The following is a 17,868-nucleotide window of genomic DNA, read 5'->3' on the forward strand; positions in this document are numbered from 1 at the left end:
GCAGGAATAGAAAGACCTGGAGGGGAAGCAGTGTATGCCTCTCCATCCCCTCCACCCCCTCATCACCTCATCAAGTAGGGTTGGTTGTGATCCAAACAGACAAGTCATTCCGCGGAAAGGGAATCGACATCTTCTCGTATCTGATACGCCACTCCTCCCAAGGGAGACAATTGCTTCCTCCCTGGCAGGTTTCTAGGCCTTGCTGTCAATCGGATTTTGGTCGTTACAGGATTGAGGCAATGCCAATTTGTCCACTCTTACTATTCTCGTCGGAGTAGCTCGAGACTGAGTGCTTTTGTCTGACCGTAATGGTGCAATTTTATAGCTCTAGCAATTATATATTTCGACTCGAAAGCTCCTACCAACTGTGAAACTAGGCTTAATATACCCAATTCTACCGCGCCGTTGGAAAGATTAACTTCGAAGAAATAATCCCAGAGATGGCACACCGCGGAGAAACATTGCACAAGGATGTTTTCTGTATCGCAGACCTGAAAGCTCAGGGAAGCGAGAAGCTTCCCCAGATGGTCAGAGGTATGCTTGATATCTAACTGTTTCAGATGATCAACTCTCGAGCTGACAGAGATCTACAAAGATTACTACAATGAAGGGGCCATGGACCTTATCACGCACGTCCACCAACTACGCCTTTGCCTCGAAACATATACTAACCCTGGGAGCAAACAGTCTCCGCGAGAACGAAGCAGCCTTCGATCGCTACAAAATCCGGCCCCGGATCCTAATCAACGTCAACAAGATCGACACATCTACAGAGATCTTGGGCACCAAAGTACGCCTTCTCTCATGTCAACCCAAACCAACCATACACCACCACCCTGCTATAGTAATACTAACAGACACTCCAAAAGCAGATCTCCTTCCCCCTCGGCTTCAGCCCCGCCGCATCGCAAAAGCTCGCCCACCCAGACGGAGAAGTTGCCGCATCCCGCGCAGCCGCAAAATACAACATATGCTTTGGCCTATCCTCCTATTCAAACTACTCACTCGAAGACGTCGCGGCACAAGGCTCAGGAAACCCCTACGTGATGCAGGTGTGTATGTTGAAGGATCGCTCGATCACTCTTCAACTCCTGGAACGTGCTGAAAGTTTGTCATGAATGAGCCCTAACTTCACCTCACGAATTCTAACAATGATCCTAAGAGGCGGGATACAAGGCCCTCTTCCTCTCTGTCGACGTCCCATTACTTGGCAAGCGGCTAAACGAGTACCGCAACAACTACACCCTCCCGGAGGACATGTCATGGCCCAACATCCTCAGCCACGGGAAAGATACCTCTAGTCGAACAGATTATGGTAGGTTCCCTAGTCGACTTTACAATTCTTGTTTACACATACCTGTTCCCTTGCTAACTCAACAGTAGATCCAAGCCTCGACTGGGAAACCACGATCCCCTGGCTCCGAAAAAACACCAAGCTCCCGATCTGGCTGAAAGGAGGTACGTCCATCTCATTGTAGAACAGAAAATCAGCTCTACAACTCACATCCCACACAGTGTACACGCCCGAAGACGTCGAACTCGCGATTCAATACGGTGTCGACGGAGTCGTGATCTCCAACCACGGCGGCCGCCAGCTCGACGGCGTCCCCGCGACATTGGACGCGTTGAGGGAATGCGCGCCGGTCGCGGCGGGACGGATTTCGCTGGCAATTGATGGGGGGATTCGACGGGGATCGGACATCTTCAAGGCTGTGGCGCTGGGAGCATCGTGTTGTTTTGTGGGACGGATTCCGATTTGGGGGCTTGCGGTAGGTTACTTTCTTTGGGGATTCCGTCAAGTATAAAGATGTTAAGGGCTAACTTGGCTGGGGTTGATAGTGGAATGGGCAAGAGGGTGTTGAATTGGCTATTAAGATTCTGCTGCAGGAGTTCCGGATTACGATGGCGTTGGCGGGGTAGGCTTTTGTTACGCATCTCAAAGTGAAGTAGTGTGCTAATTCTCACTAGGTGTCGATCTATTAAGGAGATTAGGAAGAGTCATCTGTCCATCCTCAAGTCTGATGGAGTATTATCGAAGCTATAGTTGAGCTGGGGTAGGATCGCTGGTTCATCATATGCATTATACGGTTTGACAATCTTGCATTTAGCATTATTTATTCAATCAACTTTCTATTGTTTAATTAATCCCATTCCAGGCCAATTTTTGGATCCCCACCCATGCAATACGAAAAAAAGAAAAGGTTTACTTGAAGACATTCTAGAGTAGAACTTACAGGACCGACTTGCAGTAGTACTATTCAAGCCTTGCTGCCAAGTCGGGGCAGCTGGACGCGGAAATGCATGAGGAGCATGAGCGCTCCCCAGATTGCTGCAGAGAAGAAGGTCAGACGGAGAGCTGACGCGTATGCGCCCACCACTGGACCGGCATTAGCTTAAATTGTGAGGGAGTGTTTAAGAACGATAGGCACTTACCCTGTCCTTGGTGCACTGGATCCAGTTTGGTGATAGCCTGGACTGATTTGCGGACAAGGAGGATGATACTTTCCTTATCGGGTTCTGTGACCATCTCTTCCAGCTTGTATACCAGGGTGTTCTGGAAGATCCAACTGCTTGTCGCTACACCCATCACCGAGCCCAGGTTTCTCCACAGCCCCAAGGTGGTCGTGGCCACGGCCTGTTCGTCCGGGTCACTGGTGGCGAGAACCGAGACCATCAACGACGGAAAGGAGAATCCCTGTCCAAGACTTGAGAGCGCAACGCATATCATGGCAACTGCATCGGGGGTACCCATACCAAGGGTGGCTGTAGCGAGGCCGCCCAGCATGAGACAAACATCACCAACGATTACCGTTGGCTTCAACCGTTTGGTCCATGTGATGATAAAACCAGCCGAGACGCTCGAAGCTGTCACAGCAAGGGTAGAAGATATGAGTCGGAGACCCGAGTCGGTTGGGCTCGCTAGTTTGACGGCCTGAAAGTACAGGGGAGCATTGAAGATGATCGTGTTGATGGCAATGGCTCCAAAAAAGTTGCCAAAGATAAGGTTTGCACAAGGCTGCTTCGTCAGAAGCGAGATCGGCATCACAGCGCGCTCTACGTTTCGTTCATATCGCACGAAGATCACAGCTAGGATGAGCGATGAAACCAAGGATGAAACAACCAAGGGGTGAGACCAGCTGAACACATTACCGCCCAAGTTAAGACCCATGATCAAGGAGGTCACGCCGAGAACCAGGATAAAAGAGCCCACCAAGTCAATGCTTTTCACGAGCTGGAAGAAAGTCATCCGCTCGGCCTTCGCCCTCTTCAGGCCGAGGTCGGCGGGCGTGGTCCAGGCTGCCACGAGGAAATAAATGAAAATGAAGGGCAGCTGCACGAAGAACGCACCTCGCCATCCTACGTGATCACACAGAAACCCGCCAAAGGCAAGGCCCAGGCAGCCTCCCACCCCCAAGACCATATTGATGTAGGACTGGTAGACGCCACGATACTCGATGCGAACTAAATCGCTCGATAGAATCATGCCCATGGAGAAAACACCCCCGGCCCCCAGCCCGCAACAGGCTCGAGCTGCAATGAAGCTCCCGATACTCTGCGCCATTCCACACCACGCTGTGGTAAAGAAGAAGACGGCGATGGCGAAGAGATATACTGGCTTCCTGCCAAAGGTGTCGGATACGCGCCCGAATAGAGGAAGGAAAGCAGTGGAGGTCAACAGGAAGGCCGTTGAAAGCCATGATGCGGAGTTTGAGGCGTGGAAATGGGATGTGATGACCGGATGACTTGATGCCATCAAGGTCGCGTCAAAGAATCCAATGATATATCCCAATTGCACACCACCGAAGATCAGCCAAAACCTCGTCGGAGAGACATTAATAAATCTGGCGGCATATCCGGTGGATTCACTGGGGGACTTGCCCTCGGGATCTATAGCCGCTCTCTTAGTGGCTGCGGGCGCCGCCGAAATCGTTTCGAGGTTTGGTTCAATTTCAAGTCCCTGGTTTATGGAAGTTACTCTGGAAAGAGAGAAGATGGGTTCATCATCGTCTGAGGTGTTTAGGGTGGATGAATCACCAGTGCTGTGTTCGCTGGAGTAAGGGAGATGGGATTGTTCATGATTGAGAAGAGGTGTTGACTCATCGACGCGAATACGTGATGGTGGCGGATTTTCATGCATGCCTCAAGAAAGATGAAAAGCAAGAAAAGATTTTTTCTAGACTGTGCTTATTGAAAAAGGACTCTCTAAAACCATGAACGAACAGAATACAAATACTTCCCTGGAACGAGATTGCTTGCAGGATGCTACAGTCAGGTTTAAATAGAAGGAAAACCCGCATTTCAACTTGGCTTTGCGTCTCGAAATTTTATAGTCGAGGCTGTACGCTGGGAACGACGCTAATGCAGCGAGTTGGAGAAGGTCCAGTGACTCGAGCCAACCCTGACATGGTTGGGTGCTCCACTCAAGACGGGATACCTTCTCCCCCTTCATTGGATTTGTACTTATTAAATCTTGACTCGAAGTAACTATGAGTAATTTTTAGTCTCCAGCTAATCATTTTCTTGTCATACAACAGAAAAGTAGGGAAAAAAAAAGAAAACATCACAGGCTAGTGAAAATGCCTCATGTACGTACAGAGTAGTAATAATAGCCCCCCTCACTTTGGCACTGATAAGTACATTTGACCCACTTCGTGTTCCTCACCTTACATTGACTACCTCTTCCATCCAACTGCAGGCCTGATGACCAAGATGCCCCCGGAATTGTGTCATCCGCCCCAAGCGTTCATGAACTATATTCTTGCCTTCCCAGTGGTTGATTCCGCATGGGAACCCCATCGTGCCATTGCACTAGGCTTACTATTCCGAACTTCTGCCTTCACGTAGGGGGAGTTCCAAACAAGGAAAAGACAGGGAACAACATAATTCAAACAAAGGTTCTCTCGGGTACTGTAGTGCTGTAATTAACGAGACATTAATTGAGAGGAAAACTCTTCGACTTAGCTTTGGAACCGAGTCTCGTGCTTATATTGAATAATACTTTCCGGAAGAGACATCGGACTACATGTTCATCGGAGATTTAGAGTAGTACTCCGAAAAACGCACTGACAATTCCCAAAGATCAAGATTCCGAAGTTCCGGAAAAAGCAACAGTACCAGAAACCAATTACCAGAAACCAATCAGAAATACTGGAGGCCTCGAAGGAAAAGGCGGTGGAGCCTCACAGTAGTGATCTGATAAGGAAAATGACTCTGTAGTACTCTTTCTATTCCAAATCTTTTGATCGATCTCATCGCATTCACAACCCCCTTGGCTTTTCACTTTCCCAATACCTTGATTCTACTACTAGTACGACGTACACCGTGAGATCACACCCGGCCCAGCGACCTCTACATCAATTTGCACCTTCACGTTGACCCCGCCGCCACAATGCGCCCCCCGCTCCGGATCGCCATCCTCGAATGCGACACCCCAGTAGAGAACGTGGACACAAAGTATAGAGGCTACCATGGCGTATTCTCCCTACTCCTCCGCGAAAGCGCCAAGGCCTTGGGGGGATCAATAGATCCCGAGACTGGCCTGGATCTCACCCGATGGGATGTAGTACATGCGCAAGAATACCCCAAACTAGAGGATGTCGATGCCCTCCTCCTAACGGGATCGAGTGAGTTCTCCTTGGATCACCTTCCACAATCTCTATTTTTTTTTATCTTATTAATTCAACGCCCTGTAGAACATGACTCCTTCGAAAACCACCCCTGGATCCTCAAGCTCGTCGAGTATACCAAGAAAGCAATCGAAGATAAACGCGTCAAACTTCTCGGCATCTGCTTCGGACACCAGATCATCGGCCGCGCATTGGGCGTCAAAGTTGGCCGCAGCGATGCCGGATGGGAGATTGCCGTCTGCGACATGGATCTGACCGAGCCGGGGAAGAAATTATTCGGGAAGGATAAATTGGTAAGCACTTCGCTTTCAATATATGCGCGTTCGCCACCTTCAATACCCATGCCCATACCCTCTCCTCTATAGTCAATGTCCATATTAACAACAATGGCACAACCAGCGCATCCAACAAATGCACCAAGACATTGTCTTCAGCTACCCCGCAAACGTGGTTCCGCTGGGCTCATCCCCCCGCTGCGCCGTGCAGGGCATGTACCTGCCGAACAAATTCATGACGGTCCAAGGGCATCCGGAATTCTCCGAGTTCATCGTAACGGAGATTGTCAATAAGAGGTCTAAGCTTGGCATGTTCTCGAAGGCGTTCAGCGAGGACGCGCTGGCAAGGGCGAAGCTTCCGCATGACGGCCTCGACATCGCGGCGGTGTTCCTGAAGTTCCTACTTGGGGAGGTTGAGTAGATACCATAGGATCGATCGGATAGCTGGGCTGGAGCATCGATACCATTATAGAGCTGTATAGATCTACACATTGAGAAGACAGGTATATATACATAAATGTGCGATCTGACGAGTAATTCCAAATAACCTCCCGATATTACAGCAGCAGTTAATAGAGATATCTATCCTTCCTACCCTTTTTGTATACTAACAACCACACCACGATCAGGTATCTAGCAACCATCAACCAACGCCCAAACTCCACACCCGTTGACGAGAATACAAATCCATCATCCACTCGCGCTCGGATCCTCCCTCTCCAAAAACGTCGGATCTATATCCACTTTCCTCTCAAACTTTGTCCACCAATCTCGGAACGCCTTCAACGGCACCGCATCCTGATCCGATGACGCAAAGCTCGCTAAGAAATTAAACGCATTCCCAATGATCCGCTGCGCAAGGACCTTGGTCGTGATCTGTCGCGTCTGTCGCACCAGCTGGCCCGCAGGGGCCCTTTCCGCTTCCAGGGCCTCGAGTTGCGGGGCGACAGTTTGGATGGACTCGATTGAGATGCCCAGGGTGGCTGTCATGCCCGGGGCGAGGTTGGGGGGTGGGGAGGTGGGGAGGATGGCGGAGGGTTTTTCGTTGGCGAGGGCGCCGATGAAGCGGAAGCCGTTGGGGTCGGAGGGGAATTGGATGTAGATTGCTGCGGCGGTGTCTGGGGGAAGGACCGTTCCGGGAAGAAGAAAGACAACGAGGTCGGAGAGGTCCGGGGTAAGTGGGATTGTGAAGGCGAATTTGGTGGATTGGCCATTGGGCTGCGGATCGACAGCGACGATATCTGTGAGGCATGGGCTGCCTGGGATTATGACGGAGAACATGGCGGCGACTTGTTGTTGTTGTTGTTGTTGTTGAACAATGCTATAAACAAATGCAAGTGGGGTATCTTGATGGTATTTTGAGGCGGGGTATGGTTCGTATGTATGTATATAGTTCCGATTATAGAGGCTATCGGGGAGGGATATGCATTGTCCAGCTGGACAAGGTGATGTGGTGAGTTATTCTAGAGACTAGGAACTGCTGGAGCTAGAGAGAATTTCCTTGCGGGTTCCAGATTAAATGATAGAATCGCAAAGAAAAACTAAGCTTGCAGGTGACGAAATAACTCCTGCCCTTATCGATAAGGGTAATTTATCTGTCACGAGGGATCAATGCCATCCTAACCGGAATCGGTTATTGGACATAGACAATCATTCAATCCTCTTGACGCATTGCATTGCATTGCATTTCATAGCTGGGGTTTTGGTTCAAGCTGCTACGTGTTGGAGTACAATGGGCAAATCGAACCTGGACCTGGTCGGCGAACTCGACAAGTAGCTACCCCCTCTCCCTTCATCATTATAAACTTAACATTCCCGAACAGATTTCCATATTACGACGATAACCCCGCACTTTATGCCGCCCACCTGAAGAAACACCACGCCTTCAAGGTCAACGGATGCGATGCAGTATTAGGATACATACTCAACTCGGTAGTGGCCAAGTTCAACTGGCCCACCGAACACTGGGCGGTTGACTCCACGAGGCAAACCGTCACGCTGACTACTGCGGCCGATGCAACCCCAGAGCAACGCAGCGCGGTAATTGCAGCGACCCTTGAAGCTGAGGCAAAGCGAGGAACCTTTGAGGTTCTGAAGGGATGGCGGAATGAATTGTACGCCGTCTATGCACCGGGGGGTAAATTCCTGCTCGGCATGGAACGGTGTGCCACCCCATTGTTCGGCGTTGTATCTTATGGTGTGCATGGCACCTGTTATGTAGAAGACGAGCAAGGTCTGCACCTTTGGGTGCCACGACGGTCGAAAACCAAGCAGACATACCCCGGAATGCTCGATAATTCTGTGGCCGGTGGAATGAGCACCACCGAACGACCCTTCGAATGTTTTGTTCGCGAAGCGAGTGAAGAGGCGTCACTGCCCGAAGACATTGTCAAGGCTACTACGAAATCAGTAGGCTGCATTTCGTATTTCTATGTCCGGGACTCCCGGGCCGGAGGTGAAACCGATCTACTACAGCCGGAGGTGGAATATATTTACGACATGAAGCTTAGTCGGGATATTGTTCCCAAACCCAGTGACAACGAAGTGGAGGAATTCAAGCTGTATACCGTTGAAGAAACAAAGAGGGCACTGGCGAATGGGGAGTTTAAACCCAACTGTGCCATCGTCCTCATTGATTTCTTTATCAGGCACGGCATCTTGACCCCCGAGAACGAACCCGACTATTTTGAAATCCTCACGAGGATGCACCGCCGGTTTGAATTCCCAACGGCGTCGCATTTCGCAAACTGAGCGATTACCGACCTTGAATTCATTGGTATATGAGAACACATATGTTGAGAATTTTTCGATATTCTATTGATATACCCAATCACCAATCAAACGCCGACGCTGCAACCAAACATCCCAAGTAATGCAAACTTTTCTGTCAGTCCGCGACAGCCGATCCCGGACACAGACACCCATAATTTTTTGGATACCAAGAGTTGATGGGATGATATCTTTCTTCGTTTCCTTCATTTCTTCAGAAGTAGGTACACGTAGTCGATCCTCAGAGGCGCCAGCTTCTTGTAAGGTCCCTCGAGATAAAGCAAGAGTCCGCCAAAGGAGATGAAGACCGCCCTAGAAGTGTTTATTGTGAGCCAATACCCCGTCACGAATAGTTGCTGCCCAAGCGACTAGAGAGACCCCGGTACAATAAGGATTTACTTACATGTTACCTTGGGTAGATCCCTCTTCGAAACGGTAAACCTTTCCATGGCAAACATAGTCGTAGTCATTCGCCAAGGTCTGTTCGCCCATGCCAACCTCTCTCCAGCCCTTCGAACCAGTATCCTCCTTGCCGTCCAGGGAAAGCGTCGAGGCGAGAGCCATGGACACCGACTCTCCAGTCGTACAAGGATACAGCTCAGTGTTGACATCAAGAGTGAAAGTAGTGGTGTGATCAGTAGACGTGCAGGTCAGGCGAGAAACGCGATCATATTTCTGCTGGTTGACCCCAGTGATGGTGAAAGTGTCTTCGAAAAGTAACGGGTCTGACATTGCTGCGGCTATACGGTAAGATAATCAGTTCGCTCAGAGCTATCAAGGCGAACCCGAGTGGAGAGAGAATGGAGGATTGCGACGGGGTTGCAACGACACAGTTGGAAGAGGTTGACGGGCGGAAAACTGCAAAAGGAATCGCCGCAGCTTTTTTGCTTGACCTTTAGCGCACTGCCGCTTTTACTCCGCCGGGAAGCTGCCCCGCAGCAATTCCTCAAAAAAAAAAAGGTATTCAAGAGCAACAAAGCTCAGACAAGTCAACTACTCACAGAATGTCCTTTCGCAAAAGAAATATTGGTCTGTCCACAGGCGCCGATCGCGCCTCTCCCCTCAACCCCTCCGCGCAACCGCAGCAATCCACAGTTGTCCCAGAATCGAATCCCGGAATCCGTCCCTCTCCCGACGATGGGCGCCCGACTACTTCCACAGGTAGCCGGTCGCTGGATAATCTTTTAGCTGGACATGGCGGACTTCCCATCGGAAAGACCCTTTTGATTGAAGAAAATGGAACTACAGATTTTGCGGGCGCATTGCTACGGTACTATGCGGCGGAAGGGGTCGTACAGGACCAGAAAGTTCACGTTGTCGGGATGCCCGAGCAATGGGGAAGAAGCCTCCCAGCTCTGATAGGCTCCGCGGACGTTGCAGATGAGAAACCAGACAGGCGAAAGGGAGAACGCATGAAGATTGCCTGGAGATATGAGCGTCTGGGAGAATTTGGGGCTGGAGTCGCAGGGTCAAGAGGTAAGGCATGAATCATGCTGTCATTGTGCTTGCTACCTACAGAAGCTACTGGGAACGTCATGAGACTAACCGATGCAGTGCCCGCTGCAACCCCAGGAGATCAAAGTTCGCCCGCAGCGAACGGAGGCCAGGCTCAGCAGCCAGCATTTTGTCATGCTTTCGATCTCACCAAACGCCTCACCCACCCTTCCATCGCCAACATTACGTATATCTCTCTCGCCCGCTCCAACGAGCCCCTCTTCGTTGCAATATATAAGCGCCTTCAAGCCGGCATCGCCCAAAGTCCTCCGAGTACAGTCCACCGCATTATCATTCCTTCTTTGCTCAACCCCACGCTATACCCACCGGAGGCTAGTCAGCCCGATGTCATTCTGCCGTTTCTTCACTCTCTCAAAGCTTTGATGAGCGCACCCTCGGCTCGCATCACGGCTATGATCACACTGCCTCTATCTCTATTCCCCCGCTCCTCAGGGCTTGTGCGATGGGTCGAGCTTCTAAACGATGGCGTCATCGAGCTTTGTCCTTTCCCCCATTCTGCAGACGCCCTTGCAACCTCCGGTGCTGTGACAGCTGGTGAAGAGCCACCGCAGGGCGTACTCAAGACCCATCGGTTGCCCGTGCTACACGAACGAGGCGGAGGTAGCGACCAGAACATAGGCCAAGACTGGGCGTTTACGCTTAGCAGAAGAAAATTCGAGATTAAGCCCTTCAGCCTACCGCCGGCGGAAGGAGACACGGAAGCCCAAGAAAGTGCGGCTCCAGGCGGAATGCCAAAAAAGGCGGATCTAGAATTCTAAGACGATTTTGCCGTGTCGAATGAGGGAGAAAACAGTATCCAAGTTATTCCTCGTTGTCCGATTCCCTTAGCATATTCTCCAACTCGATTTGTTCGGACATGGCAGGACCGGAGCTAGCCATTCCTCGGAGATAGTCCCTTCCGTAGGCATCCATACCCTCTCTGAGCGAATCCCGTGTGATCCGAGAGCGAAGGCGACTCCCTAGACAAGACGACAGAGCAAGCCACGCTTCGAGGTGTCAGCGAAAAGAACAGTGGGCGGCAGGAGGTCCAGTCGCTTACCTAAAAGTAGAAAGAGAGGTGCAAAGAACACCAAGAAAAGGAGCACAAGAAAGTTCATCACGGCCACAGCTGGTGATGGTACGCACTAGTATGCTAGCTTAGGATAGAAAAGCATTGAATAGAAGCAATGGTTTCTTGTTTGGGTTGATCAGCAATGCCGCTCTAGGCTTAGCGCACCCATATATGACACGTGACAACGATGGCTGGTTAAGGAAGTTTTGTATTGGAAGATAAGTTAACTTGTCTCTTCTGAAGAACATACACTGTAAGATCAATTAGACCAGACTGTTGTCAACAGCGCAATGCCTTGACGACCTCTGTTTTGCTCCATCGCAATAAGTCATACCTCAGGCAGCGGGCACTCCAGGATCTAGCACTAACCAGAAGAGGGATGGCTCCATCAGGGTTTAGCTTTTTTAAAGAGAGCTTCGCCCACCAAAGAATTTGCTTTCTTTTCTCATCACCGACTACTACGGCTTCAGTTCTCAACAGATCTCTGGTTTTGCTGGTCAAACTCCAGAGTGTCCCTGTATTTGGCCATGTACTCTTGTATTTGATGGTAAGTTTTCAAATTTTTTTTTCTTATGCTACCTTAGTTTTTTTGCATGATTATACATATACTATAATCTGTCAATCCCCTGAAGCTCAATTTTAATCTCAATAAACCGAGCACATGTGACTGAGAAACGTATTAAAAATGACTTGCATTCTTTCTCTACTACTTTGTACTTTGCATATCTTGTGTCAAGCAATACGCTAACATCAGGACCTTGTGGTAGCAGTGGAATTATAATTTTGAGCACCTTCTCACACAATAGAAAACAAAATGGCTACCGATCCCATCCTCCCCATCCCGATCTCGTATATCGCGGGTAACTACTATCTCTTCTCGATTGATGCCGTCACGTATTTGAGACGCGAGTATCATATCTGTGGTGTGTTGATTGGTACCCTACCGCAAATCCCACAGCAAAATGTCTTCTTGGGATTGCCCCTGGAGCTGATGCCGGAGGAGGCGAGGCTGCTGGTGGAGAAAGGTGTAGCTTGCATTGTAGACGAGGTAAAAGTTCAGAATCAAGGCATGAAGGCCCTCATGGAGGAAGACCGCCAGAAGTATCTCCGTGAGCTAGAGTTCCAAGGCATCCAAGCGACGCGGCTGCAGACTAGCCGGAAAGAACAACTGAGAGACAAAACGTTAAAGAAATTAGAAGAAAAGAAAGCCAAAGCTGCCAAATCCAAACAAACTTCTGAGATATCTGAATCTGAACGTGCTGTCGGCGATGAGCCGAAGAGCGACCCGTCGCTGGAGCTTTTCGGAGGCAATAGTCAAACTACCTCTCGCCGTACCTCGACTTCTCTCAATCCCGAGAATGCCATGGGAATTACGCCCGCAACGGCTCGCCCCCCTCTCCCTGCGGAGCCTTCTGCTGAGCAGCTCTTGCCCCTGCCGCAGGTTCCCTCGTCTTATCCATTGTTCGCACACCTTCATGCCGGGGGTTATTTCTTGTCCCCCGGGCTTCGATTTGGTTGCCAGTATCTTGCCTATCCTGGAGACCCCTTGCGATTCCATTCTCACTTCTTAGTCGCCTCTGCCGAATGGGATGAGGAACTCGATCTGATGGAAATTGTCGCCGGAGGTCGATTGGGTACTGGTGTGAAGAAGGGGTTCCTTATTGGCGGTGCTGAAAAGAAGGAAGACCCTGCCGACGCAGAGAATGTACGGACTTTTAGTATCGAGTGGGCAGGAATGTGAAAGAGTGTCAGACTAGGGTATCAGACTTCATTGGACTACTGTCTTTATGTCGCTCTCGTGGACGACACAGGCACATCGCTCAGCAGAAGACTGCCTGGAAGGTACTTGGAGCCCTCGACACATCCTGTGTGGTAGTCCTCCGGCCTATCAACAGAAACACGGCCGTTGGCGCTTAATATACACGGTTCGCCACTGTCTTGGCAGAAGCTCACGAGCAATACATATTAGCCATCAAAGCATGCACGTCCTCTGTTGAGGCTAGGGGCATAGATGAACGGCCTGTCTAACCATTTCACGTGTTTGACGATGCGACCCTACTACGAAACATCATAGGTCAAGTCTCACTACAAGAGACTCGATTACAACTTAGAAGTGCTGTCTTCTTTATTACTCTGAACAACATCTATCTTTTCTTATATGATACCCATTGAAATACATCAATATCAAGTCCTTCAAATATTCATTAATCGCCTGTAATCGTAGCCTACGTCCCTGTAGCATAAGAGACAAGTCTTTCAACGTAGGGGCATAGAAAACGGAGCGGCAGCCTTTTGAGACGCAGCTATCCGGCCTGAAACTGTGCGAGTTCGATGTCAGCGGATGGGATCACAGGAAGCCGAAAGCCTGGTCCTGCGTGTCTGGGAAGCAATCTGGCGACTACGCCGACTATACTATCTTCCATATAGAATCGATACCGGGGATCCCTCGCGCCTGCAGTCCTGCAGCCCATGAGTACCACCGACCCCATGACAGTCAAATGATTGCCATCCCTCTTTGTCGGGCCCGGGGCCTATCCCCCCATAGAGTATCGACAAGATTGTTAAAGCATAAGCAATAGAACCCGACACCGTCAATCAAAGGTAATCCACATTCCGCCACTTAAACTTCTTATTGGCACGATCAACCGGCCGATTCTGAAACTGACTTCCATGAAGCTCAAATGTAAGCTCCTTCTTATTGTCGCTATTGGCCCTGGCATCCGCACCAGCCGTCACATCCATAACATCCTGATCAGACGCAGGTAACGGCACACGAAAGCGAAAAATCGTCTGTTCTTTCGGCAAAGCTATCCCAACACATCAGTCAAAACCTCCCCCATTAAAACACCCCTTCCACCACCAAAACCAAAAAAAAAAGGGAAGAAGGAAATAAAACTCACTCTTAACCTCATCCCCCTCGGTAACAACCACAAATGTGAACTTCGTATCCCGAACCACAATCCCCTTCACCCCAACCCTCCCCGCACACCGACTCCTCACGACCTCCACCTCCGCCCCATGAAAATCCGCACTAACCAACTTACTCCCATGCGACAGCGCCGTCACATTGAGCTCTTCCAACTTCCGCGCATTAACATCCAGTATCTCCCGCATATACTCCACCCACATGGCATGCAGGCCCTTGAAAACGGCATACTTGCACTCGTCCTTGGGGAGGTTGTAGATGCCGGTGGCGCGCTTCTCGCGCGCGGACAGCGGCCGCGGTTTCTGTTTGCGGAGAAAGTAGGATTTCTTTTGGAGGCGGTAGTGGCGGCGGCGGTCGCGATTATCGGCTGGGGTGGGCGATGTTGGGCGTAGGTAGAGGGGTTTTTGTTTGATGCGTTCGATGAAGAGTTGAGAGGATGTTTCGGGGGTGTGAGCGCGCCTGAGGAGGGTTTCTCCTATGTGGGGTTTTGGGGCGGTCATTTTTTTAGTTTTCTTTTTTGCTGTCTGGGGTTTTATGGGGTATTGGAAATTAGTAGAGGTTGAGTCGTTTGTGATGACAGTTGGAAGGGTGTTGGTGAGGAAATTTGGTTTGTTATCGGGACTTTTTCGTGTTGATAAGCGGAGTATGGTTGCCCATCTGTAAGAGCTGGCTTTCTTATGAATCTGCCGGCAGAATTTACCTTATACTAGTTATTGTATCATTTGTTTAACTATACTATTCAGCTGCGGATTCTAAATATTATATCGTGTCATCGTATCCAGCGGTACTATAATGAAACGACTAAGTACAAGCGGAGATACACAATCGAGTACGCTTATAAGCTGCTATTTATGATTTCTTGTCTCCTGTTCCATAGGCTTCGTATTGTAGTTATATTAGCGGATTATCTGTATTCAAAGGAAAGCGCTCTAAGTATAGGCTACACTATTAGCCTCTCCATGGTCAACAAGTGGACCGCAGGATGAGGGGAACCTTTCACTACTACTAGTTAGCAACCAACTATCGTTGTATACTAATTGATTGACCCTGTCCTTCCTCTTTTATTGACGCAACTATCTGACGGACGTAACCAAATCAGTGTCTGTAATAACAAAACAGCCACAGCATAGATATCACTTGCGAGCCAGTTCCGCAAGTTTGGCTTCAGTCTCTTCAAGTCCATTCAAGTGTCTTTCAATGCTCGGAAATCGGCTCAGGTCCATGTTTGACTTCCTCTTCTTCACCAGCTGTAACACCTTTTCCCTTCAAAAATGAATGAGCTTTGGACTACCATGTATACCTGGAAATACCCAGCCGGAAATACTCAAGGGGTGATTAGTATGCAATTGTGGGCATGAATGATGCTCAAGGAGGGTGATAGCCCGGGGGGAAGTGACATGGATGCAGCACGGGCGAAAGCGGAGATTCCACAGATTGTCCAGCATTTATCAACATGCTTCAATGCTGTGCTGCATACATTCGACATACGTGTAATAGCTCTCTTGAGTTGATGTGTACTTTGCATTGTGGCTAGACCTCCTTGCCATGACCATCCCGGGGTCTAATTGTGGGGAGGGCCGATCCCATGAACGAGTGATCAGTACCTTGTCAATGGATACCCTCAGGTATCTTTGTACGATGTAGGTTGAAGTGATTCTGAGGATTCCGACTTGGCATTATCAGAAAATCTGCAAGAGGCTATCCTGTACACTGACAATCCTTGTACCATACTATTTCTAGCTTTCAGCCCTCAGAGCAAAAGGTATGTCCTCGTTGCATTTCCGATGTGCCTGATGTTAGTCAGCGATCATCGAGGGACGAATTAATGTCACGATTAGGAATAATGGGAGGATGTCCGGGAGTCCCTCTGCCATGTATAGTGTTTACCTGGACGTTTTTGTGTTATGTCTGATATCTATTATTTCGCTTGCAGCTCTAGCCCTGATCAACAGCGAAACTCTGTCTAGATCAACTATAATCGCACAAAAGTACTGCAGATGGCACGGTATCCCAATTTTTCATTATTATGGAGACCACACTGGTCTGAGCTTTGATCTCTCCCCCCCCCCCCCCCACCAACAAAAAAAAAATAAAAAAAAATAAAAATAAAAGTAAAGGGAAAATAGTATAGACTAGAAAATACCATCCGGTAGCTCAGCCTAGAGAGGTCTAGGGCGCATTATACTTTTCCTAGTCTAAAGGACATCGCAGTAATTTGCTATTGGTTAAACATAAAGCCACCTTAGTAGAGTGAGATATTGGTTTGATACTATGCCCACTTCGCATATACCTTGTAAGCGATAGGGCAAGTAGTAAAGGAATAAGGATCACGAAGAAACTAGTAATACCAAAACAACTATGTATCTCACTAGTGTGGTATAAACTTCTAGATCTTATCTCTCCGACTCTCAACTCATTCAATAGTTATAGGGATAACGTTATCATACCAGGGAGTGATAAGTCTGGCTGCCTTGTCAGAGTAGAACGATTAAGGCCTGAAAAATAGTAACATACATCCATTGAGCAATCGTGTCCATAGTAACCAACATGATTTCCCAAATACTTCTAACGGACTGGTTTTCAATCTGTGCTTCCAGGTTTTCCCGTGTGTTCCTGAAATTAGCAACAGTAGCCTCCAATTGGGTAGCTACGATATCACTAGCCTTCTGAAGGTCACCAAGAGACTTATAAAGCAGTCGAACAAGGCTGATTAACTTCTCCGTTCCCCGCGGGAAGGTTTCAGTAAGCATCATTATATCCAACCATAGTCGAAGTCAACAGAGAAGGAAAGGTACAGATAATTTCTTTTTTTTAAGCGATAGAAGATCATTTGTCCTGTATCCAGTCAGTTTATTTCTGAGAAGAAAGAAAAAAAAATTAGTGTTGATTAACAGCGAAATTATTGTGTTGGTCTGATACCAGAGGTATGATTTAGCTGGGCATTCTCGTTCGGTGACAGAGTCTTCAAGGTTTATTAGTGTCCGATATATCTGCAGAAAGAATAGCGGTTGCCTTACTCTGTTGCAGCAAAGATCACGCCCATAAGGTTAGTAGTACCTTGTCGATATTTCCAATACTCTTCGGTTGTGGGCAAATGTTGCCGTAGATGAAATTGTTGCTCCACTTTAGGTGTGGATATAACCAGCTCGATCTCCTCGATGAATATCTTCTTTTGCTTTAGACCTTGTGAGTATTTTCTCTTTTTCTATCGAAGCAAAGGACTCGTCAACATCGACATACCCGTATTGTAAGCCTGGTTAATAAAGTCTCCAATAGCACCGAATCTCTGGATGAAAGCATACTCTGATTCGACTGAAAAGGCCGAGTTCATACTAGGCTATAGGTTCAACCTTTTCCTAACAAAGAGCAAAGTACTGTCCCGTAAAGACTGGCCGGCACTACCTCTAAAGTTTCGTCTCCTTGGCCATCCCATATCAAAAGCCAAACTCAAAGGAAAGTCATGATACAAAGCTCCCTAAATGGTACCTTTGGCCACCACATGCAATAGAGTAACGCTTGATCGGCAGATATCGCTTTTGCGGCTTTGTCCGGTCTCTCAGGAGACAAGCTGGCAGGTTTTGTTATTTAGACATACTAGAAAGAGGACGCTCTACTGTCAAAGGGGACAGGCTGTTGACTTACCTCGGAACATAGTCGTTCAGTACAGGAGTTAGAGTGTGCCGATTGGGATTCACTTCATTTAAT

General features: G+C 48.8%; 7 protein-coding genes across 7 annotated transcripts; 4 read left to right on the forward strand and 3 right to left on the reverse strand.

Moving 5' to 3' along the window:
• Positions 1 to 615: 615 nt before the first annotated feature.
• On the forward strand, positions 616 to 2,044 carry BDW43DRAFT_323079 (alpha-hydroxy acid oxidase; the record flags this gene model as incomplete). Its single annotated transcript, XM_032049684.1, has 8 exons — positions 616 to 629; positions 688 to 790; positions 873 to 1,107; positions 1,163 to 1,315; positions 1,384 to 1,458; positions 1,492 to 1,769; positions 1,840 to 1,916; positions 1,969 to 2,044. 8 exons carry the CDS (start codon positions 616 to 618, stop codon positions 2,042 to 2,044), a joined length of 1,011 nt encoding a protein of 336 aa, XP_031895027.1.
• A 214-nt stretch (positions 2,045 to 2,258) lies between these two features.
• BDW43DRAFT_316168 (putative MFS multidrug transporter) lies at positions 2,259 to 4,138 on the reverse strand (the record flags this gene model as incomplete). The annotated part of the gene is made up of 2 exons (XM_032048223.1): positions 2,259 to 2,377; positions 2,434 to 4,138. 2 exons carry the CDS (start codon positions 4,136 to 4,138, stop codon positions 2,259 to 2,261), a joined length of 1,824 nt encoding a protein of 607 aa, XP_031895028.1.
• A 1,734-nt stretch (positions 4,139 to 5,872) lies between these two features.
• On the forward strand, positions 5,873 to 8,653 carry BDW43DRAFT_304112 (thiamine pyrophosphokinase-related protein; the record flags this gene model as incomplete). The annotated part of the gene is made up of 3 exons (XM_032045548.1): positions 5,873 to 5,920; positions 7,266 to 7,270; positions 7,726 to 8,653. 3 exons carry the CDS (start codon positions 5,873 to 5,875, stop codon positions 8,651 to 8,653), a joined length of 981 nt encoding a protein of 326 aa, XP_031895029.1.
• Positions 8,654 to 8,765: 112 nt separating this feature from the next.
• On the reverse strand, positions 8,766 to 9,515 carry BDW43DRAFT_221559 (DNA-directed RNA polymerase core subunit RPB8). Its single transcript, XM_032039406.1, has 2 exons — positions 9,075 to 9,515; positions 8,766 to 8,983 (listed from the first exon to the last, which is right to left on the reverse strand). Exons 1-2 carry the CDS (start codon positions 9,401 to 9,403, stop codon positions 8,878 to 8,880), a joined length of 435 nt encoding a protein of 144 aa, XP_031895030.1. The 5' UTR covers positions 9,404 to 9,515; the 3' UTR covers positions 8,766 to 8,877.
• A 198-nt stretch (positions 9,516 to 9,713) lies between these two features.
• BDW43DRAFT_292085 (elongator complex protein 4) lies at positions 9,714 to 11,453 on the forward strand. The gene is made up of 3 exons (XM_032043685.1): positions 9,714 to 10,147; positions 10,226 to 11,179; positions 11,233 to 11,453. The coding sequence occupies exons 1-2, from the start codon at positions 9,994 to 9,996 to the stop codon at positions 10,942 to 10,944; spliced, it is 873 nt and encodes a 290-aa protein (XP_031895031.1). The 5' UTR covers positions 9,714 to 9,993; the 3' UTR covers positions 10,945 to 11,179; positions 11,233 to 11,453.
• A 253-nt stretch (positions 11,454 to 11,706) lies between these two features.
• On the forward strand, positions 11,707 to 13,427 carry BDW43DRAFT_221644 (tRNA splicing endonuclease subunit SEN34). Its single transcript, XM_032039407.1, has 2 exons — positions 11,707 to 11,784; positions 12,005 to 13,427. Exon 2 carries the CDS (start codon positions 12,052 to 12,054, stop codon positions 12,976 to 12,978), a length of 927 nt encoding a protein of 308 aa, XP_031895032.1. The 5' UTR covers positions 11,707 to 11,784; positions 12,005 to 12,051; the 3' UTR covers positions 12,979 to 13,427.
• A 1-nt stretch (position 13,428) lies between these two features.
• On the reverse strand, positions 13,429 to 14,733 carry BDW43DRAFT_221647 (RNase P/RNase MRP complex subunit). The gene is made up of 2 exons (XM_032039408.1): positions 14,138 to 14,733; positions 13,429 to 14,044 (listed from the first exon to the last, which is right to left on the reverse strand). Exons 1-2 carry the CDS (start codon positions 14,661 to 14,663, stop codon positions 13,833 to 13,835), a joined length of 738 nt encoding a protein of 245 aa, XP_031895033.1. The 5' UTR covers positions 14,664 to 14,733; the 3' UTR covers positions 13,429 to 13,832.
• Positions 14,734 to 17,868: the final 3,135 nt, after the last annotated feature.

This window comes from Aspergillus alliaceus (assembly GCF_009176365.1).
Source record: "Aspergillus alliaceus strain CBS 536.65 unplaced genomic scaffold BDW43scaffold_69, whole genome shotgun sequence".
Lineage (NCBI taxonomy): Eukaryota > Fungi > Ascomycota > Eurotiomycetes > Eurotiales > Aspergillaceae > Aspergillus > Aspergillus alliaceus.

Coding starts and splice junctions, on each gene's coding strand:
- BDW43DRAFT_292085 (XM_032043685.1), top strand. CDS start 9,994: ATGCCCGAGCAATGGGGAAGAAGCCTCCCAGCTCTGATAGGCTCCGCG. Junction 10,148..10,225: donor TGGAGTCGCAGGGTCAAGAG/GTAAGGCATGAA, acceptor TAACCGATGCAG/TGCCCGCTGCAACCCCAGGA.
- BDW43DRAFT_221559 (XM_032039406.1), bottom strand. CDS start 9,403: ATGTCAGACCCGTTACTTTTCGAAGACACTTTCACCATCACTGGGGTC. Junction 8,984..9,074: donor GGATCTACCCAAGGTAACAT/GTAAGTAAATCC, acceptor AAACACTTCTAG/GGCGGTCTTCATCTCCTTTG.
- BDW43DRAFT_221644 (XM_032039407.1), top strand. CDS start 12,052: ATGGCTACCGATCCCATCCTCCCCATCCCGATCTCGTATATCGCGGGT.
- BDW43DRAFT_221647 (XM_032039408.1), bottom strand. CDS start 14,663: ATGACCGCCCCAAAACCCCACATAGGAGAAACCCTCCTCAGGCGCGCT. Junction 14,045..14,137: donor CGAGGGGGATGAGGTTAAGA/GTGAGTTTTATT, acceptor GTGTTGGGATAG/CTTTGCCGAAAGAACAGACG.